At 48.3% G+C, this 26,906-nt stretch overlaps 1 protein-coding gene across 2 annotated transcripts in view; it reads right to left on the reverse strand.

The window, feature by feature from the left end:
• The window catches only part of ppp1r16b (protein phosphatase 1, regulatory subunit 16B), a 217,541-nt gene that overhangs the window by 74,706 nt on the left and 115,929 nt on the right, over positions 1–26,906 (reverse strand). For both annotated transcript variants that reach the window (XM_038803595.1, XM_038803596.1), the window contains exon 3: positions 4,629–4,699. In XM_038803595.1, coding sequence (XP_038659523.1) covers positions 4,629–4,699 — 71 coding nt within the window. The remainder of the gene's footprint in view (positions 1–4,628; positions 4,700–26,906) is intronic.

Genomic DNA, 26,906 nt, shown 5'->3' on the forward strand with positions numbered 1-26,906 from the left:
AAAATTGCCCCTTCGTGTCCAAAGGTTGGGTGGGGCAATAGTGAAAGGGTGGGAGGGGGGTTTGGGCCTGTGTAGGGTGCTCGTTTAAAGGGGCCATGCAGATCTGCCTCCTTCTGCACAGTAGGGATTCTATTCTACATTTTAAAATCCTCTTTTTTTTCAAACTCCATCATGGCTTTTCGTAATCTCCTCCAGCTCCACAATTTCCAAGATACCTGCATTCCTCTAATTCAGGTCTCTTCAGCATCCTCAATATTAACTGCTCCACCATTGGTGGCCCTGTCTTCAGTTGCCTAGGTCCTCAAGTTCTGGAAATCCCCCTGTACCCTCCACCGCACCTTTCTACTTTAAGATACTTCCTCTTTGCCCAAGTTTTTGTAAATCTCCTTGTGTAACTCGGTGTTATATTTTGTAATGCTCTTGTGAAGTGCTGTGAGACGATTCATTACAGTAATGATACTATATAAATGTCAGCCTTTACCACTGTTGTTTCAAAACACAAAAGAACAAGTTAGTCTAGATTCTGATCACATGCCTCTGTGGTTGGATCAATGGTAATATTATAAGTGACTTATCGCTTCATAGGTTGCCGCCGGCATGATGAGCAAATTAAAAGATTAGATTACGTTTCTTATTGAAATCATACAGTTACATGCCTTGCTTTATGGTGGGCACCCAAGGCCGAATCTTCCTCTGGGTTAGAGAAAACTTAACCTGCGTACTTTTGTGACTCACAAACAGCACATCCAACCCACGTGGGACTTCACACGCCATTTGTGTCTTTTCCCAATGGGATAGAGTTCACAGTAAAGTTTGTACGTCGTGCTGTAATGCATGAGGAGCATTGGTGAAGATGCAGGCCAGTTATAAGGTCCACCTTGGTTCTCCAATAATGTACCTCAGCTCCCGGAAGTGTTTAAAAACTCCTTAAACCCCACCCATCACCGCCCTCACTCCCCCACCCACTCGCATGCCTGCTCATGCCCCCTAGATCATCTGCCCCTTCAAGACCCCATGTATCCTCCATGTCCCCCAAGATCACACATGTCATCTCCATGCCCCAATGTATTCTCCATGCCCTCTCGGATCATCCATGCCACCTCTATGTCCCCATGTATGGTCCATTGCCACTCATCCATTATGAATACATACAAACATCTATTTCTATGCAATGTCAAGAAAATATTTTATATCTCTCTGGGGAAGCACTCACCATCTAATAACAGCCTTCATATCATTGATACTGAAGCAACTGCCTCCACCAAGAGAAAAAAAAATGTTATAATGCTTGTAATCCTATTAGCTTGACAACAAACCAGAAACCACACATCAAAGGGGAAACCTCTTGACACATATTCATTCTCAGGTGAATGGAACACCTAATTGGCTGAAACCTGTGAACACTTGAAACTAGCCAAGCATTGGTAATGGCCACAGCTGTCCAAATGAAAGAATACACCATGGGAAGGAAAGAACTGAAGATGGTCATTTAAATTTCAAAACAGCACTTTTCAACAATGTTAGGGAGGAGGTAGTTAGACATTTTTCAAGTATTAAAACCAGGTTTGTATATATCAGCAAATGCCATTTAAATTGCAGTAGAAAAGATGACAGCACAAGTTGAAAGGTCATTTTGTAACATTTTTCGCTGCATTATGGTTTCTCCATTGAAAAAGTACTGCAATGCATGTGAACAAATATATTAGGCTGGTCCTGCTAAGGGTCAACTTACGTTTGCAGGACGGATCACTATGATAAATCACTGCATCAAATAGACATTTACATTATGCGAAATCACCTAATAATGCCGATTGAAGGTGTGAAAACACTGTACACTTACCTTTCAGAATGTTTGAGACTCTTCAACAGGCGTGCCTCTTTTCTCATAGATTCTCAAACCTGGCATATTTTTGTTGGGCTTCCATATCCCTGCACCACCAAGTGGACATGGTATGCAGGAGGAAATCCGATCCCCCCCCCCCCCCCCCCACTTAAAATAGGAATTTGTCAGCAGTAGGGGCAGGGTTGCATCTTGCACATGTGGCATTCCCAAATCCACAAAAAGTCCTGAGGATGATGGCCCGGGGCTGGGGATGTGGCATTTCCTCCAAAAACAAAATGAAATGTGGCCGATCGCGCCCTGAGACACGCCTCCGTTCTTTTAACTTTGGCCTTCAATCTGATCCCAAACACCTAGCTATGGCTTGTGCCCATAGAGGGGATGAGGCTGCTTCTATTGTGAGGGCAGGTCTATGAGCTCTTGTGAGTTACAGCCAAGCACATCTGCTAGATTTAGCAGCGATTCATCTGACAAGCTGAATTGTGTACATCAAAAAGGAAGAGACGGGCTAATAAAAGAACAAGCTGCAAGGGAAATGCTTTCATCTTTGCTGCTGCTCTGAGATCATTGAAGTATTTCCTGGTTACTGTCGACTCTTTATTCTCTTTAAAGAGGCACCATGATTCAGCACTGCCAGCGTTCCAGTGGGCCGTTTCTGAGTGCGTCAGAGACGCAGGCCTGGGCCATTGATTTGCAGGAATTTGCAGATCTCAGCTGCGCGGATGAGGGTAGAATATTCTTCCTGATCAGAGAATCAAAATAATGGATTGGATGTATTTCATCGTTGAATTATACTGCGTGCACACCACTGATGCAAGCCATTCAGCCCAACTGGTCCATACCGACAATTAAGTTGCATAAGTCCATGAGTCACCTGATGAAGGAGCTACGCTCCGAAAGCTTGTGATTCCAAATAGATCTGTTGGACTTTAACCTGGTGTTGTAAACACGTCTCACTGTGGATACTCTAGTAAAACATCCCTAACCGCCTCAACTGCAATCAAGGAGATATTGCAACAGGAGCTTGGATAAGGATGCACTTTTTCAGGATTGTCTTCAAGGGGGTGTCGAATAATAGGTACAAACCGGAGTTGTACCACTGCACAGAGGCAATACATGGTGCAGGCACGCACCCATGGTCACAGCATTAGTTTCTTCTCAATCATCCAATGGACGTTTGTTGCCTTAGTCTTGTGGAAAAGGTGGTGGCATAGTGGTAATGTCACTGGACTGGTAATCTAGACACCCAGGTTAATGGTCTGGAACCTGGGATTGAATCCCACCATGACAAATGAAAATCTAACAAGAAAGCACTGTTGAATGTTGTAAAAACCCACCCGGCTCATTAATGCCCTTGAGGGAAGGAAATCTGCCACCCTTACCTGGTCTGGCCTACATGTGACTCCAGGCTCACAGCAATGTGGTTAACTCTTAAATGCCCTCTGATTAAGGGCAATAAATGCGGACCTAGAAACAAAACTGAACAAACTTCCCTGCACTCTCCTGTCAAAGAGCTCCTCACCCATCAGCAACCCAGCTCATAGCTAACGACTCACCACTTGGGTGGCAGCTGGGCTTCACTGCTCCCACCTCAGAGCCAGAAAGTCTTGGGTCCAGGTTCCACTTCAGAGACTCGAGCACATGGTCCAAGCTGATGCTCCAATCGAGTACTGAGGGAATGCTGCACTGTCAGAGGTGCGGGCTCTCAGAGGATACATTGAGCCAAAGTCAGGCGGTCATAAAAAGTCCCACAGCAACTAATTTTGAAAAAGATTAGGGAAGTTCTCCCCAATGTTCTGGCGAACATTTACCCCTCAGTCACACCTGGAAACCAAATTGCCTGCTCATTTACTGCATTTCAATTTAAGAAATCTTACTGTGCATCTACCATGTTTTCTGCACTACTCCAGTAAGTTTCAGAAGTGCTTCATTCGATAGGAAATCCTTTGGGACATCCTAAGGTTGTGAACAAGTAATTATATCAATTCTATAAAAAATAACATATATCTTTCTAACAGCATTTTTATTGTGCTATTTATTAAGCAATGATAAACGTAAGTGTTAAATTTTCTGTTGTCCTGATATCACCTTTGGTTAGAAGTGATGTGTAACTGAACTGCACGAGGCACAATGGTCCCATATATTCAATCCTTCGTCTTTGCTGGCTGGTTAATCTAAGTCAGATTGTTAGCATGAGCACTACAGCTGATTGCTCCGGAACAGTATGCAGTCAGTCATGCTAGAAATGTATATCTATATGGACGCAAGATGCCATAATAGTGCTAGCTTTCTGCAGAACGAATCTTCAGCCTAGCTGAGAAACATAGAATTCACAGTGCAGAAGGAGGCTATTCAGCCCTTCGAGTCTGCACCAGCCCTTGGAAAGAGCACCCTACCTTCACCCTATCCCCATAATCCAGTAACCCCACCTAACCTTTTTGGGCACTAAGGGGCAATTTAACATGGCCAATCCACCTAACCTGCACATCTTTGGACTGTGGGAGAAAACTAGAGCACCCAGAGGAAACCCACGCACACACGGGGAGAACGTGCAGACACAGGGAGAACTTGGAACAGACTGGGCGGGAGAGCTTGCTTGGCTTTCTGGCTGATTAGAGCTTCTTGTGTGAGAGACTCTGTTACAAACAAGTACAAGCGTTTATATAATTATTTTTCCCTCACGGACACCGGATTCAACAAGGAGCTGCAAAGGTTTTCTGTTTCTCCAACCGGCACCGCACAATTTATTTCTGATTTTGTACACAAGAATCAGAAGACTGCTCCATACCTGATGTAATGCTGTGAGTCCGTCTTCATTGCACAGATCTGGATTCACATTGTTTTTCAGGAAGAGGTTCACTGGAATAAAAACATTACAATTACTCACAGAGCATGGCCCTACTCTGGGGCTAACTTTTCCCTATTAAAAAAAAAAGATGGATCATATCGAATGAAGCGGCACCAAGGGAAAACATTCAGCCCGTCATATCGTGCAAGATTTCTGGTGGACCTTATCCAGTTTCCACTACTCTGCACTTTCCCCGTAGCCCTGTCAGGTTTCACCCTTCAAGTATTTGTCCAATTTCCTTTTGAAAGATTCTATCAAATCTATCTCCTTCCATTCCCCTCTCTCAGACAGCACATTCTGGATCACCTTGTAAACAAAGGTGTTTTCTCTTATTGCCTCTGGTTCTTTTGCTAATTGCCCAAAATCAAAACCGACTCTTCGGCCACCGGAAACATTTTCTCCTTTTTAACTCCTGTCAAAACCATGCAGGGTTTTGAACACTCTACTCAAAGTCCCCTTAGCCTCCTCTGCAGCAAGGAGAAGAATCACAGCTTCACCAGACTCTCTTTGTAACTGTAGTCTCTTATTCTCTGGTTCTATGCGCCATTTCAAAGACCTTGGCCTAATTTGCAAGAATGAAACTCCCATATTCCTGCCGAGGACTGACCAATCAGCAATTCAGCTTCAAAAGAAAAGAACTGGGAGGCAACTTTATGGAGTTGTAGGAAATGGTAAATGTTCAAATTGCATTAGAGCAGTAGGATGGTAATAATAATCTTTATTATTGCCACAAGTAGGCTTACATTAACACTGCAATGAAGTTACTGTGAAAAGCCCCAAGTCGCCACACTCCAGCGCCTGTTCGGGTACGATGAGGGAGATAATTCAGGTGTCCAATTCACCTAACAGTCTTTCGGGACTTGTGGGAGGAAACCGGAGCACCCGGAGGAAACCCAAGCAGAAACAGGGAGAACGTGCAGACTCCACACATACAGTGACCCAAGCCGGGAATCGAACCCGGCCCTTGGCGCTGTGAAGCAACAGCGCTAACCACTGGGATGCAGGGTTCAACAGGCAGGTTTTAGGCTTAATCATTGCACAGAAAGTAATATAACCAAGGAGTAGCCTTCCAGATAAAATAACGGAGGTAAAACCATCGAATTATTTCTGATCTGTGCGATACTTTAATTCAGAGTATAATTGGAGGATGCTTAGGAATGGACGAGTGCGGGAATGGACGGGTGCGGGAATGGACGGGTGCGGGAATGGACGAGTGCGGGAATGGACGAGTGCAGGAATGGACGAGTGCGGGAATGGACGAGTGCGGGAATGGACGAGTGCGGGAATGGACGAGTGTGGATAGACTGGCCTTCCTCAATCCGTGCCATCTTAGCCTCTTGTGAATCCAAACATTTTGAGTCCAAGTCTTGAGGGCCACAGTTCAGTTAACCAATTATCCCTGTCTAAATGAAAATTTGAAAGACGGCCTTCTCCTCCTCTTTTCACAGGTGCTACTCTAACTTGGTGCAAGGTCAGAAGCAAGAATGGCTCAGGTTCACCCTTTCCACCTGACCCACCTTCCTCTGGATTGACCTTTCACAGGGAAGCCGATTCTGATTTTTAAAATACAGTTGACAAATTCACTGAACACGCGACATGGAGAAAAGGCAAGAGACACTCCCCCTGGAGCTGCACATAAGCAATAGACCTTCCATGATGTTTTGACCTGTGGGAGAGCTAGGTGTCTCACTTAATCACTATTAAATCCAACAATGAACGCAAGGTAAGTTTCCTTAATTAAAGAAAATCCTGAGGTGCTTTGCAAATAAACAAAGTAAGGGTTTGTGACGAGTCAAAGCTTCGGGTGCCCATAGCAGTTCCAGGAAAATTGATACATATCTTAGGCATTTATTGAGGATCACCTCCTTTCACATAATACTGGTAAAATATCTAATCCCCATGATCTAAATCGTATTACATAACATTTACCACACAGAAACAGGCCATTTCACCCATTAGGTTTGCGCTGGTGTTTCTGCTTTACACAAACCTCCTCCCACCAGTCTTCGTCCAGCATTATCAGCATATTCTTCTCTCCCTCTCTCTTCTAAGTGTTTGGAAGAGTCGGTGGTGAATTGGAATGTCACTGGATGAGTGATCCAGAGGTCCAGACCTGGAGGACACGGTTCAAACCCCAGCATGGCAGCTGGTGGAATTTAAATTCAATTAACATATCTGGAAGTAAAAGCTAATCTAATGGTGACCATGAAACTATCATCGATTGTTGTAAGAACCCATCTGGTTCACTAACGCCTTATACGGCAGAAAATCTGTCGTCCTTATTTGGTCTGGCCTACTGATGGAACCATCAATTCTACGGACACGTGCTTGTAGGATTAGAATAGCGGTTTTAATATACTTACAACAGAGCCAGCCTGTTAGCCGTTGAACTTTCGGTGAACTGGCTGGCTGACTCTGTGGCACGGATCTTTGTACAACAGCTCCAGGGGGAGGAGTTCTGGGCGGAGCCAAGGGGGGAGCCCAGTACAAACTCTCGAGTACTCCCAGAGCTACTCCCCCTGGTGGTCAGGGAGTGCAACTGCACTTACAATATCGGTACATATATATACTGGGAACAGAGTGACATTGGTAACTTATAATACCGTGTGAATCTCATTCATCACACCTACCATGTGACTCCAGATCCACAACATTGCGGTTGACGCTCAACTGCCCCTCTGAAATGGCCGAGCAAGCCACTCAGTTCAAGGGAAATCAGGGACGGAGAACGGATGCTGACCTTGCCAATGATGCTCACGTCCCGTGAAAGAATAAAAATCCTGGGCGGGATTTCCCGGCTTTTCTAGCCGGCGAGAAATTCGGGTCGCTAGCCGGCGCACGGTTTCCTGGCAACGAGGGTGCAGCCAACGGGAAATCCTGTTGACAACGGCGGGAATGGTAGGCCGCCTCTGCCGCCGGAAAACCATGTGGCGGGGCAGTCGGTAAATCCCGCCCCCCAGTATCCCCATAAATGCCATTCACCTCAATTATTCGAAGGGTTTCCAAGTTTCATATCCTAACCACTCTCTGCGTCAAGACGATTCCAAAGACTTTGTTGGATATTTAGTGACTCTCTTATAATTTTGCCCCTTAGTTTTGAACTTCCGAAGTAACATGGTTACACACGGTTCTTGGGGACAACGTTGAGTGAACTTGTCAACAGGAAGCAAAATGACAGATTAGAATTACCTTTCCTGTGAACGTTTCAGTCAGAAAAGTGGGTCCACATTGTTTTAAGATAATAAGTTGTCCCTTCATTTTTTAATATAACCACAGAGAGTAGAAAAATAGGATGTTCTTAGCGTGAGAAATAAATACTGTTAATCGATGCATGCATAAATCATTGACAAACTGAAGCTGAGCAGAATGCTTATTCGGTCAAAATGTTTTGAAAAGAGGACAGATTATGACAGGGATTTTCCAGTCATGCCAGCAGTGGGCATTGCCGCGGGTGGGATGGGAATTGGCATTTGGGCGCTCCCCAAATTTTTCTGTCCCATCCCTGACGATGCCCACCACTGGCAGGACCAGAAAATCCCACCCTCCGTCTCCGAGATCAGCACAGGTCTATTTTGTGAGAGTTCTATGTTATCACCCCCAGGTCATGCGATCATTTAGCTAAGTATTGGAATGAGGAGGTACTCTGGGTTGTTACATAGAACATAGAAAAATAAAGCACAGAACAGGCCCTTCGGCCAACAATGTGCCGAATCTTTGTCCTAGATTAAGAACAAATTAATCTACACCCCATCATTCTACCGTAATCCATGTACCTATCCAATAGCCGCTTGAAGGTCCCTAATGTTTCCGACACAACTACTTCCACAGGCAGTGCATTCCATGCCCCCACTACTCCCTGGGTAAAGAACCTACTTCTGACATCCCCCCTATATCTTCCACCATTCACCTTAAATCTATGTCCCCTTGTAATGGTTTGTGTAAAATTTGTTTAAGGGGCAGACTGGTAATGGCAATCACAAGAGACTATCTGACATTGAAAACACTAAAACCGACAGCCCGTTGGGGAGTACGGGCCACAAATTCCACTGATGGTTCCGATGGCAAATTCTTACTGAATTTTACAGGCCCAGGAGGGCCTACATTCGAAATCCAGTTTGCGATGCCCAAGCTGTGCCAGTAGGGGCAGCATTGAGGTACCAACCCAGTGTCAGCTCCCAGGACGACAGTGAGGTAATGACAGCTCCCGACTGTCTCCAGCCTCTTGCACTTGCCTTCAGTTCTCTCGGCCCAAATTCCTTCGAAACTTTTTTTGCCTCCCCACCTCTCTCGCCAACTCTCCTTAAATCCCACCTCTCCGACTAAGCTTCTAGTCACCCGTCTCAATATCTCCCTGTGAGCTCATTGATAATCTCCCGTGAAGTGTATAGTTTTCATTACCTTTTTAAAAAATATGTTTTCATTAAAACTTTTACCATTTTATATTTAAAAAAATTATAAAACCAAACTGCACCAACCCATATGTTAAAAATTCCAAACAACAGTAACATGAATCTTTGCATAGGTTTAAGGTGCGAGGGGCAGGGTTTAGAGGAGATGTGGGAGGTAAGTTTTTTTTTTACACAGAGGGTAGTGGGTGCCCGGAACTCGCTGCCGGAGGAGGTGGTGGAAGCAGGGACGATAGTGACGTTTAAGGGATATCTTGATAAATACATGAATAGGATGGGAATAGAGGGATACAGACCCCGGGAGTGTAGCCGATTTTAGTTTAGACAGGCAGCATGATCGGTGCAGGCTTGGAGGGCCTGTTCCTGTGCTGCACTTTTCCTTGTTCTTTGAACCCCAATAATAAAAATGCAAACCAAACAATCCTCCTCCCCCCCACCAACCTCCCTCCCCTCACCCCCACTAACAGCTAACAGTGACTAGAGCCTGAAAGTGCAAGATAAACAGCCGCTATCGATGATAGGATCAATCGATAGACCCCCCCCCCCCCGCCACCCGCCCTCACCGTGAACTTGACCATCGTGTGGTACAAGAATACCATCAATTCACCCGGCCATACTGCTACACTGGGCGGCCTCCAGCTCAGCAATATACATCGCCGTGGCAACAGCGGTGCGAATGCCAAAGCATCTGCCCCCATCCTCAACTCCTGTGGATCCGACACCCCAAATACGGCAACGAACGGGCAGGGCTCTAAGTCAACATTCAGGATTACCGATAAGGTGCTGATAAAGGACCGCCAAAAACCCACCCGCTTGGGACAGGGCCAGGACATGTGCGTGTGATGAGCAGGCCCTCTCGAGTACCATTCACACTCACACTTGTCAGGGGCTGGTACTGGGCCAAATCGCTGGCTTTTAAAGTAGACCACGGCAGGCCAGCAGCACGGTTCAATTCCCATACCAGGCTCCCCGAACAGGCGCCGGAATGTGGCAATTAGGGGCTTTTCACAGTAACTTCATTGAAACCTACTCGTGACAACAAGCGATTTTCATTTTCATTTTTTCATCCTCGGCCTTCACCTCATCCACCGAAACCTGCTCTTCCCACCTGATCCGTCCATATACCCCGGACGTGCGGCCCTCCTCTGACCCCGCACACGAGAGTATCCTTTCCAGCAAGATAGACGACGGTGCCTCCGGGAAAGTCGGAAATGCCCACCGAACAAAGTCCAGCACCTGGAGATATCGGAACATGTCCGGTCCCCCAAGCCCTGCTTTCTCCTTCAACTCCTCCCAACTCGCAAAACACCACTCCAAAAACACATCCCTCACCCTCTCCAGCCCCCAAACTTTCCACCCCCTGAATGTAACATCCAATTTCCCTGGCTCAAAACAAACGGTTGCTGCAGATTGGGGCCCACCTTGACACCGCCCTCAGCTTAAAATGCTGACGGGGTTGCCACCATTGTGGATAGCACAATCGCTTCACAGCTCCAGGGTCCCAGGTTCGATTCCGGCTTGGGTCACTGTCTGTGCGGAGTCTGCACATCCTCCCCGTGTGTGCGTGGGTTTCTTCCGGGTGCTCCGGTTTCCTTCCACAGTCAAAAGATGTGCAGGTTAGGTGGATTGGCCGTGATAAATTCCCCTTAGTGTCCACAATTGCCCTTAGTGTTGGGTGGGGTTGCTGGGTTATGGAGATAGGGTGGAGGTGTTAACCTTGGGTAGGGTGCTCTTTCCGGGAGCCGGTGCAGACTCGATGGGCCGAATGGCCTCCTTCTGCACTGTAAATTCTATGTAAATATTTGTAACGTGGAGACCACCACCGATTTCACAGAATACTTTGCTGGAGAAAATGGTAAAGGTACCATCACTAGCGCCTTCAGACCTGTCCCTTTGCATGACCCCAACTTCATCTGTACCCAACTAACGTCCGGGTCCCCAAACCACCCCAATACCTTCTCTGCATTGGCTGCCCAATAATAATGCGGCAAAATTGGCAGCGCCCTCCAAGGAGTACTCCCCGCCCCTATGAAACCCATTTTGAACCACTCCATCTCCCGAAGAAATAGCTTTCGCAGAAAAACTGGGAGGCATTGAAATAAGAACACAAATCGCAGCAAAATATTCATCTTTTTAAAAAAAAAGAATTTGGAGTACCCAATTCTATTTTTTTCCAATTAAGGGGCACTTTAGCGTGGCCAATCCACCTAACCTGCACGTCTTTGGGTTGTGGGGGCGAAACCCACACAGACACGCGGAGAATGTGCAAACTCCACACGGACAGTGACCCAGGGCCTGGATCGAACCTGGGACCTCGGCGCCGTGAAGCAACAGTGCTAACCATTATGCCAGGCATTTTCAAAGTCGGGGTCGCGACCCGCGGGCGGGTGTCGGGAGGGTCGCGGAGCTGTCCATCGCGGCGCTCCCGATTGCGCAAATCCGCGCGCAACAGCCGGCTTTTAACTGTGCCGCCTGCGAGCGGACTTCAAAATGACAGCCGCGACTGGATACAAAAATGCGGGCTCGCTGCACATGTGCGTCCGCTCATCGGTGCGCATGCGCAGAACTGCATGGTTCCATAAGTTCCAATAAGGAAACCTGATCAGCCAGCATTTAAAGGCAAGATTTCAGCCAAAATGCGAAGGTACTTTTTTTCTAATTCTGTTATTAACTTCTTTTCCATTTCTGATCCCAAAATCGACTGAGCTACCAGCACCGAAGTAGCCAAATCCTGTGTTACACTGAATTACTTTGAATATATCACCACATTCAGCCAACCAGCCCATGTCCATATTTTTGCTTCGTTCGGAACACAATTGAGCATAAGGCACGATTCATACAGGAGAGAAAACAAGTGGAGAAATATAAGAACATTCTGGCCAGCCAACCAGCCCACACCTTGGAATTGAATGAAATGAAAATTGATACAGGAACAAATACTTTATCCTTCATGTCTTTCTAAATATGCAGCAGCTTCTGGTCTGGCCAGGTGGACACAAAAGCAGCAAATGGATTACAACCCCGGGAAGTGTGAGGTGATGCATTTGGGGAGGTCAAACAAGGCAAAGAATTGCACAATAAATGGGAGGATACTGAGAAGTGTAGAGGAAGGGAGGGACCTTGGAGTGAATGTCCACAGATTCCTGAAGGTAGCAGGGCGGGTTGCTAAGGTGGTTAAGAAGGCATCTGGAACCCTTCCATTTATTAGCCAAGGTAGGTTTGCGCAAACTGAGAAGCAGGGGGAGATGTTTTTAAAAATGCACTGTAATGTTCCTGCCTGAAGGGAGGCATAGAGCAGATCACGCCCCCCCCGCCCCCCCCCCCCCCGATGGAACCATCAATTCACCAGACACGTGTTTCCGATGTGAATCTAGGCTTTAATCGACTTACTTCAGAGCCAGCCTGTTACCCGTTGATGAACTCGTAGTGACCCAGGCTGACTCTGGACAAGGGTATTTATACAGCTGCACTAGGGGGAGGAGTCATGGGCGGGGCCAAGGGTGGAGCCAGTACAAGTTCCTGAGTGTTCCCAGCGCTACTCCCCCTAGTGGTAGGATGGCGCTAGTGCGCTTACAATGACAGTGTGAATTAACATATATACATCTATATTACATTCACCACACCCCCAAACGGCGACGTCATGTGCTTTGGGCGCGATCGCGATTCCTCCATTTTGTCAGCAGCAAGTATGGTAAGAGAAAATGGTGGGTCGAGAAGATCGGCTGGCGTGGTTCACAAAGGCCGGCCGGCGTGGGTCACGAAGTTCGGCCGGCGTGGGCCGCGAAGGTTGGCTGGTTGGTAAAAATGGGTCCCCGGAAAAAAACACCGAAAAACACTGCAATATGCCACCGTGCCGCCAAAATATTCACCGTAATAGATTGCACTCGGCCCGCCTGTGACAGTGGAAGGCTGTCCCACTTCTGCAAGTCTGCTCTATCTCTGCTCCCCAAGCTTGTAAAATTCAATTTGCGAAGTCGTGCCCAGTCCTGGACCCCCAAACACCGAAAACTGGTACCCGCCAGACGAATGGCAATCCCCTCAACCCAGCATCACCTCCCCTTCCCCTCAGGGGGCTAACCACAAAACATTCACTCTTCCCAAAATCTTGAAAAGGAAACAAACCTCTTCAGTATCCTCATTATCTGCCCCATAGCTGGCCTGGATCCCTTATGTACAGTAACACATCGTCTGCGTATAGGGGCACCTTATGTTCTATTCCATCCCTCACAATTCCTCTTCACTCATCCGTGGCCCTCAAAGTAATTGCCAACAAGTTGATCACCAATGTGAACAACAGAGGAGACATGGGACATCCCTGCCTCGCCCCCTGTGCAGCCTGAACGACCCCCGGTTCATGGTGTTCATTTGAACACTAGCAGCCGGTGCTTCATATAACTGCTGAACCCGCGATGCAACCCGTCCCAATCCCAAAGTTCCCCAGAACCGTGAACAAATAGCACCATTCGATGCTATCGAATGCTTTTTTGGCATCCAGAGACACGAATGTCTCCGGTTCTGGCCCCACCGCCGGTGTGAGATCTACATTAAAGTAACTGCCTCACGGTGGACGGCTGCTTTCTTTTTTTTCCAATTAAGAGGCAATTTAGCGTGGCCAATTCACCTAGCCTGCACATATTTTGGGTTGTGGGGGTGAGACCCATGCAGGCACGGGGAGAATGTGCAAACTCCACACGGACAGTGACCCAGAGCCGGGATCGAACCTGGGTCCTCGGCGCCATGAGGCAGCAGTGCTAAATGGGTTAAAGTGTCTTTAAATGGGTTAAAAATCCCTTGCCCTCATCACAGGATGCCGAACGCCCTGTGTGTTCCAGGTAGACAACCTCATTGGGGATCTCTAACCCCCACCCCCTTCACCCTCGAGTCAGCCATTTGCACTGTAGTGCAATATCCTTACCCAAATTCCAGGGTCCCAAACCCATCGAGGATGGCCACCAGCCCCACCCCCAGGGTGACAAAGAAACTCCCCTGGTAACTGTTAGTTGACCCCTCCCCCCTCCATTATTTCCACTCTTCCCTCCGGAGCCTTCTTAATATTGGGTGTCTTTGCCGTCAATTTTGACATTCCATCATCGGGGAAGAGTCACCTACTCAACTCACTGGGCATGGGCACCAAAGCCCACCGAGAAAAAAGGGTAAAAGGTGTGGTGAATGTATAGTACGAGTAATTCACCCGTGTATTAGTATCATGTTCTGCCATTGTGTTACAACTATGTTATGTTGTTGACATTGTGGGCTCCACCTATGGGCCATTGTGTGGCTTCACCCACAGGGGGATATGTTGGGGCATGTATGGGCTCCACCCACGGCTCCTCCCCTTGAAAGGAAGTATAAAGAGCAGTTGACCTGTAGGCAGGTCACAGTATTGTACCAGTCGCAGGCAGGCACTATTCTAAGCTGATTAAAACGTCAGTTCACTTCTACTTGTGTCTTTGAGTGAATTGATGGTCGCATCAAAAGGGATCAAACACAAAGACCTTGCCGGGGGCCACTTTGTGTGCGTCTTGCTTTACATGACATCACCGGAAGGGTCAGGTTCAGTACATTAAGGGTGCAATATACATTCAAGTAGTGATTGTTGCTTTCCAGTGAATCTGCCAGTGCACCCATGTTGGTTTGTACCTTCCAAGACTGTCCACACAGCCAGCTAAACTACAAAGTGTCCAGGGACCCTGGGGCATGTGCAATGGCAGCCTTGCATGAACCAGCACCATCGGAAGGAAGAAACCAGGAGGCGAACAGAGGAGGGGAATATAAGAAACAATAGGTAAGGAGGAATGTCAATTTAAATCATCTTGCGCCAATCTGAGTTACCAAATTCTCAGGAAATCACTATTAAAAAATAAACTTAGAGTACCCAATTATTTTTTTTCTCCAATTTTAGTCACAATTTAGCGTGGCCAATCCACCTAACCTGCACATCTTTGGGTTCTGAAGGTGAAGCCCACACAGACATGGGGAGAATATGCAAACTCCATACGGACAGTGATCCAAGGCCGGGATTCGAAACCGGGTCCTCAGCGCCGCAGTCCCAGTGTTAACCACTGCGCCACATGCCGCCCCTCAGGAAATAACTTAAGTGCGTTCAGCAAAACCAGAGGAAAAAGCAGCCTTGCGCGATCAATGCATCTCTCCTGTATCCAGCGACTGAGACAACTCCAGCTTGTAGCTCTTTCCAGTAGTCACGCCCATTAATTTCTCCTCGGATTTAGAATTATGTCAGCTACTGTCATACGCTTGTGGTGTGGTAGCTAAGCAACCAGCTCCACGTGCATGTGTGTGTCCAGTAAACACCAGCAACTAACGCAGGAATGAATCAGTTAAAACCAGGACAGAACAGTTAAACCAGAAGCGGAAATTCACCACCACAACTCAGCCACACGGACTGACTTTAATTAATTTAAGCCAATGCTGGCAGTCGTTCAATTTAACCAGAGTTGCCATGAGGAGGGGAGGGGGGGATCTTAGCTGGGCGATTTTCAATTGCAAGTCGGTTGTAAGTCTTACATTGGGAATAAATATGGTGAAAGGTGCACCCCGTACTGGAAGAGAGTGCAGAACAGATGCTTCAGAAAAGACACCATGCACCGAGGCTATCATCAGCTAACCCTGATAAAAGCATCCTTTCATATACACAAATTTAAAAATATCAATCCAAAGTGGTCTGGCCTACTTCACTCCAGTCCCTGCTACATGATTGACTTCCAATGTTTTTGAACGTGGCCAAACATGCTACTCAGTTATATTTAAAATAAATCACTAAAAGCGAAAGCCTCCCCCCCACTTGCCACCCAAACGCCCCCGACACTCTCCCCCACCTTCGCGGGGCCAGTAGCATCTTAAGAACAAACAGTAAAATTTCTGCACCATGACGTACAGTTCTGTTATCAATTAGTGTCTTCTAAGACAAGAGCCTGGATGGCAGATGCTTCAAGCAGCAGCATTCGGAAGAGAGGCATTAATTTTTGTCAAATGTTGTCTTACAGATATAATGTTGCATCATTGCACGCCAAAAAAAATGTTCAAAGCTCCCTCGCAACAAGCAGGCAAGCACAGTTCCAGGTTCAGTATTAAATAAGCTGAACTCAACCAGGGAGCAATTGAAGCGACATAATTGGTTTATATGCTCTGGGCTGGAAAGAGAAAATAAAGTATTGATTGCTCTCCAGTGACGCCAGCAAGTGTACATTAGTTGAAGACAGGGTTTGCCTGGCAATGAGGTGCTCCACAGTTAGACACCATGTCGATGTCCATGCAGGACTCGAACGAAGAATGGGCGGCCACTTGAGTGAGCTAGGCAGCTGTAGGACAGAGTGTGCGAGCGTTTGTGGATAATAACAGTTCAGCAACTCTGACCACTAATTGCCACTTAGCCTAACGAACATTGTTAAAACTACTGACCTAAATGTTTTCGTAATGAGAGGCTCTTTGTGTGCCTGTCTCTCAGATGTATGTTAATTGTTTGGAGGGAGAAAGAACACAAATATTTTTCTACTTTAAAATAAATTGTCAACTGTGATTACTGGCGTGGCTGATCATTAACTAAATAATCACCCAATTAAAATGACTAATCGCAGCTCATGTGACTGGAACAGTTGAGGGTTAGCGGGCAATATGGCAGGCGCACATATGTGCAGCAATTCAATGTGGGTTAGTTAACATACTGCACCTACACTCACTCTCTCTTTATAATAATAATCTTTATTTGTGTCAAGTAGGCTTACACTGACACTGCAATGAAGTTGCTGTGAAAATCCCCTAGTGGCCACACTCCGGCGCTTGTTCAGGTACACAGGAGGGGAGAATTCAGAATGTCCAATTCACCTGACAAGCACACCTTTCGGGACTTGTGGGAGGAAACTGGGGCACCCGGAGGAAACCCACACTCCTGCAGTGTTGCAAACTGCTAAGCAACGAGGGTGAAAAATGTTTCCTCATTAACGTGAAAGGATCACAGGGTTCCACTTGTTTTCCAACCTCTCTTAGGAACGCGGCAAAAAAAAACCACAGTTAATCGATCATATGTAATCTCGCTGTGTTAAAGCTCATGCGCGATGCATGTTTAAGGTGGGAGCTCTGAGGGACATATGCAGAAAACGCATACATGCCTCCAATAGAATAATGGACAAGAGTAGGGCCTGGTGCCATACCTAGGTATCTTGTGGTGAGAAGGACACTCGCCATTAGATCCCACCCGCACACCCAGAACCTCAGCCACTCTCCACTCTTGAGGGAGGAGGTGGTGGGGAACAGATTCTTCCCAAGCACCTCAGTACACAAGACTCCTGCTCTATGGGCTGTTCCCAGGGGTTCTGCTGGAGGACCATCAGCTCCATGGAAAACAGGGCAGCACAGTGGTTAGCACTGCTGCATCACAGCGCCGAGGTCCCAGGTTCGATCCCGGCCCTGGGTCACTGTCGGTGTGTAGTTTGCACATTCTTCCCGTGTTTGGGTAGGTTTCGCCCCCACAACCCAACGATGTGCAGAGTAGGTGGATTGACCACGCTAAATTGCCTCTTAATTGGAGAAATGGGTACTCTAAATTTAAAAAAAACACTGCCGTTAGTAACACCGCCGTCTGTAATACTAAAAGAAAATTCCGTGCACGACCCTCTTTGGTCTGCCCAAAACTTCATGGACTTCCAGTGCAAGAGGCGACATTCACCTAGTGTTGTAAACAGGCACATTCTAAGGTCCTGGACCACATGTTGAGGGTCAGTTGCTGCAAAGGTTCAACGGGGAAAGGCCACAGTCTCAGACCCTCCCCTAAAGCACACCAAAGTACTGGGAATTATGTAAAACCCCTCGGGCTGCCTGGCTGACACAAAGTTGACATTGTAAAATAATCTGTCATTGTAAGCGTAATGAGGCTTACAATAGTGCCACATACTGTACTGAAAGAAACTGATCTGTTTTGCACCTTACATAACGTTAAATTTTAACTGTTATAGAACATAGAACATAGAACAGTACAGCACAGAACAGGCCCTTCGGCCCTCGATGTTGTGCCGAGCAATGATCACCCCACTTAAACCCACGTAACCCGCATACCCGTAATCCAACAATCCCCCCATTAACCTTACACTACGGACAATTTAGCATGGCCAATCCACCTAACCCGCACATCTTTGGACTGTGGGAGGAAACCGGAGCACCCGGAGGAAACCCACGCACACACGGGGAGGACGTGCAGACTCCACACAGACAGTGACCCAGCCGGGAATCGAACCTGGGACCCTGGAGCTGTGAAGCATTGATGCTAACCACCATGCTACCGTGAGGCCCCATGTAATGTCGCTTTACAAATTTTATGGATAAAGTATACTTGTGGGAAAAAAAAACGAGCATATGCCGCAGGAGGCCCCATGTTGGGTTTCTAGTCTGCACAGACTTGTGTCTCTCTCTGTTTAATTACTCTTGGTGTTTCCTGGTCTCTGCTAGTGTGTAAATCGTGACACAGAGTTCAATTTTAACCAGGACAGGTTGAGGAACCGAGTTCGATAAATCCAGATGGGCAAATGCACCAGAAAAAAAAGAAAACAGGGTGGCAGGGTGGCGCAGTGGTTAGCACTGCTGCCTCACGCCGCCGAGGTCCCTGGTTCGATCCTGGCCCCGGGTCACTGTCCGTGTTTCCACACTCTCCTCGTGTCTACGTGTGTCTTGTTTCTCCCCCCCCCCCCCCCCCACAATCCAAAAGATGTGCAGGGTAGGTGGATTGGTCATGCTAAATTGGCCCTGAATTGTAATAATTTTTTTTAAAGAAAAAAGAAACGAAAACTTCCAGATTGCTGTCAAACCCCGGCCTGGCCGATCGATAAAATGTGGCTGATTCTTACTGCCCAGTGGTTAAGAACGTCATTCAGTTCATTATATCGCAAAAATGCATTGCTTGTAGCCTGTTACAATATGCAGAGGCTCAGGCGGGTAGAGGCCAACACTATCTCGTCAGTGCATTTCATTATGCTAATAAATGCAGCCCCGTTAGCCTCAACCGGATCCAGATTATAAATATTTTAACAAAGAGACCATGGAGGAAAAATAAATAAATCAGGCAGGTGTTTTGCGCCTGGTCATTACCCAGCGATGCAATCTTGTAGGAGATTCTGGTGCCGCCTGGATAAGGCTCAACAGCCTAATGATTCTCACTGCGTGCAACGGAACAGGAGTAAGCTATCCCGCTATCCCCAGCCTGTCCCGCCAGTCACTGCTGACTCGTGACCCAACTGCAGTTGCCCCCCCTTTGCCCCACATCCCTTTGGGTATCTATCAGTCTCAGATTTCGAATAAACAAATGATCTGAGGGGGTCTTGACAGGGTGGAGGTGGAAAGGATACATAGAAACGTACAGAGAAATAAGGAGCAGGAGGAGGCCATTCAGCCCTTCGAGGCTGCTCCGCCATTCATTGTGATCATGGCTGATCATCAAGTCCAATACCTTGAGCACCCCCCCCATATCCCTTAATCCCTCTAGCCCCAAGAATAGAAAGGGGATGTTTCCCCTTTTGGAAGAATCTAGAACTAGGGGGGTCACTGTTTAAAAATAAGGGGCTGCCCATTTAAGACAGATTTTTGGTTCTCTCAGAGGGTCATGGGTCAGTCGCATGCAATTCCTCATAGGGCAGTGGAAGCAGAACCTTTGAATATTTTTAAGGCAGAGGTGGATAGATTCTTGATTAACAAGGGGATGAAAGGTTATCGGGTTAGGCAGGAATGGGGGGTTGAGGTTGCAATCATATTAGCCGCGATCTTATTGAATGGTGGAGCAGGCTCGAGGGGCCTAGTGCCCGCCTCCTGCTCCTTATTCGAATGTGCTTTAAAATTCATTCGAGGGATGTGGGTGTCGCTAGCTAGGCCAGCATTGGGCGGCACGGTGGCTCAGCGGTTTAACACTGCTGCCTACGGCGCCAAGGACCCCGGTTCGATCCCAGCCCTGGGGTCGCTGTCCGTGTGGAGTTTGCACATTCTCCCTGTGTCTGCGTGGGTCTCACCCCCACAACCCAAAGGTTGTGCAGGGTAGGTGGATTGGCAACGCGAAACTAGCCCTTGATTGGAAAAATAAATAATTGGGTACTCTAAATTATTTTTCAAAAAGAGCTAGGCCGGCATTTATTGGCCATCCCTAACTGCCCTTGAGAACGTGCTGGTGAGCTGCCTTCTTGAACCGCTGCAGTCCACGTGGTGTGGGTATGTTCGTATGGTCCACTTGCGGACGAGAGAACCAAATTTCTATCATCTTTTGTGTGTGTGTGAAAGAGTTTTCTAATTTCACTCCTAAAAGGTCTGAAATAGTCTATTTCAGACTAATCTTTTAGCCACTAATCTTTTAGCTTCACAACTAATGGAATTGCTCTCTCCCCATTAACCCAATCTGTTGCCCTTGTTACCTTGGACCAAATCACCCCTTAACCTTCTAAAATCCAGGGCATATACCCGAGTGTGTGTAATCTCTTCTCGTAATTTAGCTTAAACCGAAGTCCGTTTTCGGCAGAGTTTGGCGGGGTGATTCTCAGTGGCTGCAGCTTTGAGAATCACACCATTATTCAACGGCTCTTTGCCATTTACATTTGGCCTTGGGGAGGCCGTACTTAAAGAGATGTCCCGCCGGCGAGCTGATCTCTCCAGGAGGAACGGCTGCACTTAGATTGGGGCGCCATTTTGATCGGCTGCCACGACCCCCCCCCCAACGGCTCTCAGGCTCCCCACCACCCCCCCCAGCCTTCCCGAGGCCTCCAGGAACTCCTCCTCACCCCCCGCACAATCGGCATGGCCCCCTCGGGCCTGACCTCCGGCAGTACCAACCTGGCACTCGGTCACTGCCAACCTGCCAGCAGTGCCCCTTCCAGTGCTATCCTGGGCCAGGGTGGCACTGCCATGGTTCCAGGGGGAGTGCCCTGCGAGCCCCCCCCCCCCCCCCCCCAGAGGTGCTGTTACGCCTGGTACACGTTTGTGTCCCAAACGCCACCCTGGTGAGGCATCACGGCCGACCATTGAGTCCTGGGCACCGGGTGAATCTGCCGCCCGGGTATTTAAATGACCCATTAGGCTCATTTAAATATGCAGATCTAGATCTCACCCAGCGAGGGTGAGATCCGGATCGTGCCGGGCATAGAGAGTTGGGTGACCTGTGATCCGCACTGGGCGCAATGGGGTTGCTGAATCGGCCTGTTAACTCTGTTTCTCTCTCCATACAATGCTGCTAGACCTGCTGAGTTTTTCCAGCATTTTCTGTTTTTATCCCTGTTATGATGTGGTGTCGAGCCGTATTCCAGGTGCGGTCTAACTAGGGCACACTCAATGAATCACTTGGGTGCAATACCAGGAAGCTGCTCAAGTCTGTGAAACTATACACCAAAGATGAGCGGAGGGTCTTCAGGGAGAGCAGGAGTCGGTATGCACTATTTACGTGAACCACCAACATGGCTCGTCCTACTCTGAAATGGCAACCTCGCTGCTTCCCGTGGGTGCATGCCGGTTGATGGTCAGGAGCTGTCCACTTTCACCCAACGTTCCCTTGGATTTTCTGAATAAAGTACATTTCCGAAGGCGTGAAGTTTTATTTGCAGACGGAGCCGTGCGGTGACATCATGGTGTACAATAGGCCCTAAGATGCTGGTGAGAACTCCACACAAGCCAGTGGGGAAAGTATGAGTCAGTGCTACAGCCAAGGAACCCAGCCAACCTCAACACTCCGCAACGGTCAATTCCCGCACTGCTTCTCGACACCGACTCATTTTTTAATTAATGAGTCAAATCCTAACCCGCTTCACTTAACCCTTCTGCTGCCGAAACACTAAGATGTGCCAGATATCACAGGTAACCAGGAGGGACAAAAATACGTCCTGTGTGAGACAGGTTTCTTTCGAACCCGCCCAGACACAATTTCAAAATAGGGGTTGTTTTGTTACCTGTCCGGCAGGTAGCATGTGCTACTCAATTCAGTTACAGTAGAGGCTTTCGGAAGAAGGTTCAAAGTCGTCCATAAGTTTTACATAAAGTTTATTGAGTAACCCAACTTAAATAACTGCGCAAGCTCTTACTTTAAGAACTGTACTAGTAGAAAGGTTACAACTTTTCTATACAATACAACTAGGCCTGACCACACTAGCAGCCCCGAGCTAAATCTCTGCCTTTGATCTCCTCACAGTCTAATCAGTCAAAGAGCCTTGAGGGCAGCTTGCTTCCCCCTTTATACCCGCCAGTGCTGCCCCCTAGTGGTCTTTCCATTTCCCATCAGCCCCTTCTGTACATACGCATGTAGAGATCACTACAGGGGTTTTTAACAAAAATCCAACGATCCCAGTCAAACCTTACAAATAACATCAGTGGCAGTCGAGGTGAGTTTTTGTAATTCTCAGAAATGTCATCAAATATTAATGCGCCTGCTGCCCCGATGATTCAATTGTAAATATGCAATGGAGTCGGAACTGGGCAGATCTTCAAATCCATGTTGAGTCACCTGCCAGCCACAGAGGCAGTAGAAAATGTATAATTCGCCTCAGTCTTTTTGGTTCAATGAGGGCAAGAAGGAGTGTATCCGTTTCCCATTCCTGACCACCGTCCAGCAGATGTCTACATAAAAACAGGTTCAGCCAAAGCAATCGCCTCACGCGCCCATCCAGGCTCACGCATGAAGAATGTGCGAGATTCCACCGGGCCATAATATGGCCGCGGAACCAATCTTGGGCACCGCTCAGCAGGTTCGGGAGAGGAAGGAAAGAGAAAAAGACCTGGAGAACCCGTCCGCCCATCGCCCCCATTGTCATGGGTGGTGATGCGCAATCAATAACTACTGAAACGAGGATGTAGTCCGAATTGAAGGCTTTAATCAACAAGATGTTTCCCCCTGCAGCTCGAGTACAGAAAGAGGCCGGCTGCTGGGAAACACGGGTTCTTATACCCCACCTCACTGGGCGGAGCTACCTTACATTCCGACCAATGAAATGCAAACACTTGGGCCAATGAGCAGCGAGCCTTCTCCCCCAATGGTAGCTCACACTCCCAGGTACCGTAGTACCTCTAGTCACACTACCACAGGCGGCTTCAGCTGAGATGCCACGAGACTGGGAAGCTACCTTTCTGCATTTGTTCACAGCCGGGTGATTTATTTCAGGACAATTGACACTTTTGTGGTATGGCCCCTTTCCCCTCGCTGTCACCTCTCCTCCGGGTCAGCTGGCAACAGCCGACGGTTTCCCAGTCACGGTGCCCCCCCCCCCCCCCCCCCGCCCACTGGGCTGCAGCTCAAACATCCAGCTCAGACCGCGGAATAAGGAGGCGCTGAAGTGGCCGACCACACACTTCAATGAAATGGCCTGTTCGACTGGTGCCACAAAGGGTCAGGCAACTGATTGTGCTCAGTGAAGAGGAGCTGGAAACCTCATTTCCGTCCCACGCCCACTTGTGTTCACATCTGCCAACGGAGAAAAAATTCACTTCTCAGGGGACGCCAGCTTATGTCAGATCGGTTATGTTGTTTATAAAAAGGGGCTGTGGGCATGTGTTTACACAAATAAAATTGGTGCGAAACAGGCACGTCTCTGATGCTAATCCTCAGGGTTTAAAAAAAAAATAAACACAGCACCACATAATTCTTGTTTTCCTCACCGAGCATCTCTTCCGACAGGACATGTGGGAGAGTCAATCCAGCTGCCTGCCTCTCTTCCCCAGTCTTGTCCATGCCTGGATGGCCCTATGAAGGAACCACGCTGCGTGTGGAGGCACTTTTCAGGCCATCCATGACGGGGTGGGTACCACAAGATTAATACTTGGTACATGATTTGAACAACACCTCCTGATTTAGTTTTCCTTTAAGCCTCCTTCAGCTCGGGCTTTGTGCCAGACTATCATGTTAATAATAATCTTTAATCTTCGTTGTCACAAGTAGGCTTACATTAACACTGCAATGAAGTTACTGTGAAAAGGCCCTAGTCGCCACATTCCGGCACCTGTTCGGGGACACAGAGGGAGAATTCAGAATGTCCACATTACCTAACAAGCACGTCTTTAGGGACTTGTGGGAGGAAACCGGAGCACCCGGAGGAAACCCGCTCAGGCACGGGGAGAACGTGCAGACTCTGCGCAGACAGTAACCCAAGCCGGGAATCGAACCCTGGACGCCGGCGCTGTGAAGCAACGGTGCTAACCACTGTGCTACTGTGCTGCCCACAAGTGGTGCCTGTCTCAATTAAGGGGCATGGTGAAGCAACTTTTCCTGTCTGATGTTCCTGTTAAAATGTAGTTGCTGTGCATCGCCCGTTTTCTTTTTAACTGCATGGTCTCTTTGAAAGTTTATTGCACAAGACACAGGCTTGCGTTATTTGTCACCGAACAAGGCCAGTAGGGTACCTGTTAAATTGTTGTGTGGCCATGTACCTGCACATCTTTTTTTTAATAAATGTTTTTATTGGGTTTTTGAACAAGGTATAATTACCGTTATGTACACAGAATAAGAAACATTAAATATATATATATATATATACACACACATATTTAGAAGAGAAGGGCACACCCCAACATAGAATACAGTAAAATATAAAATATGTGGGGTACTGTGCACCAGCTCGACAGCGGCAGCTCTGTGCATCTGGCCGAATTATTTACACCACGTAAGTACGCGACTGTTTGCGGGGAGGTGGGGTGGGCGGGGAAGGAGGGGCAGGGGTGGCGGGGCAAATATACATTTGGGTGCCGGGGAGATAACTACAGTGTGCGACACCTGGCCGAGTCGCGTGCTGCTGTCGCCCGCCTCTCCCGGACGGCTCTCGCTGCCGTCCCCCGCTCGCCTCCGCTGCTCCTCCCGTCCTCAACCTCCTCGTTCCCCGCTCCTGGAGATGTCATGCATGTTTTGGCACCCCGTACCTTCCTTCCGGCTCCCGTTTCCCTGCCCCCCGCCCCATCCCGCTGGTTCTCCTCTCCAGTCCCCCCTCCCTCCACGGTTCGCCCCTCCCTCCTCAAGTTCAGCTGTCTGCCCCCCCCCCCCCCTCCCCCCCACTGTTGTTCGCTTTTCTATCTTCAGATTTAGCCCCCCCCCCCCCCCCCCCCCCCCACCTCCCTCCCAGTCCCTCTCCCTTTCATGCCTTGGCTACCCTCCCCCCCAAATTCTTGGCTACCCGGCTATTCTTCCTCTTGTTCGTTGGCCACAAACAGGTCCCGGAACAGTCGCGTGAATGGCTCCCACGTTCTGTGGAAGCCGTCGTCCGACCCTCGGATGGAGAATTTCATTTTCTCCATTTGGAGAGATTCCGAGAGGTCGGACAGCCAGTCTGCAGCTCAGGGTGGTGCCAAACAGGATTCTACAGCGGGCGATCAGGGAGGCAAAGGCAAGGGCATCCGCCCTCCTCCCCAGGAATAGATCTGGCTGGTGTACCTGCACATCTTAGTAGGAATGTTGCTGATAACATCCCGACAGCCCAGTGCCAACTCCATTTAGCAAACTTACCCAGGCATATGTCACAGGCATTGGGAAATCCTGTGTGTTCGGTTGCCTGACTTGGAGGTCCATAAGAAGTATCGTCCTTGCCAATGTGGAGTGCAGTTGGTTATCCTGCACGCAAAGAGAATGTTGACGGGCTCCTCAGCCCTGAGCTAACACAGCCAAGCCTCTTATAAAATAAATTTAGGCCACCCAATTCCTTTTTGCCAATTAAAGGGCAATTTAGCCTGGCCAATCCACCTACGCTGCACATCTTTTGGGTTGTGGGGGTGAGACCCACGCAGACATGGGGAGAATGTGTAAACTCCACACGGACAGTGACCCAGGGTCGGGATTGAACCCGGGTCCTCGGCGCTGTGATGCGGCTGGTTTAGCTCACAAGGCTAAATCACTGGCTTTTAAAGCAGACCAAGCAGGCCAGCAGCACGGTTCGATTCCCGTACCAGCCTCCCCGGACAGGCGCCGGAATGTGGCGACTAGGGGCTTTTCACAGTGACTTCATTGAAGCCTACTCGTGACAATAAGCGATTTTCATTTCATTTTTCATTTCAGTGCTAACCACTGTGCCGCCATGCCACCCCAAAACAGCCCAGCCTAACCTTGACCTCATCCAACCTCCACAGAAATGCTCTTCCAACAGGAATCACTGGACAGCAATCGGAGGAGACTTTGAGCTGGGGTGACATTTGCCCTATGAGGTGAAGAATATAGAATAAAGAAAAGTACAGCACAGGAACAGGCCCTTGAGCCCTCCAAGCCTGCACCGACCATGCTGCCCGTCTCAACTAAAATCTTCTACACGTCCTGTGTCCGTATCCCTCTATTCCCGTCCGATTCATGTATTTGTCAAGATGCCCCTTAAACGTCGTCACTATCGTCCCTGCTTCCACCACCACCTCCGGCAGCGAGTTCCAGGCACCCACTACCCTCTGTGTAAAAAAACTTGCCTTGTACACCTCCTCTAAACCTTGCCCCTCGCACCTTAAATCTATGCCCCCGAGTAATTGACCCCTCCACCCTGGGAAAAAGTCTCTGACCATCCATTCTGTATATGCCCCTCATAATTTTGTAGACCTCTATCAGGTCGCCCCTCAACCTCCGTCGTTCCAGTGAGAACAAACCGAGTTTATTCAACCTCTCCTCATAGCTTATGCCCTCCATACCAGGCAACATCCTGGTAAATCTCTTCTGCACCCACTCTAAAGCTTCCACATTCTTCTGGTAGTGTGGCGACCAGAATTGAACACTATACTCCAAGTGTGGCCTAACCAAGGTTCTATACAGCTGCAACATGACTTGCCAATTTTTATACTCAGTGCGCTGGCCAATGAAGGCAAGCATGCCATATGTCTTCTTGACTAC

The sequence above is a fragment of the Scyliorhinus canicula genome, chromosome 7, assembly GCF_902713615.1.
Source record: "Scyliorhinus canicula chromosome 7, sScyCan1.1, whole genome shotgun sequence".
Lineage (NCBI taxonomy): Eukaryota > Metazoa > Chordata > Chondrichthyes > Carcharhiniformes > Scyliorhinidae > Scyliorhinus > Scyliorhinus canicula.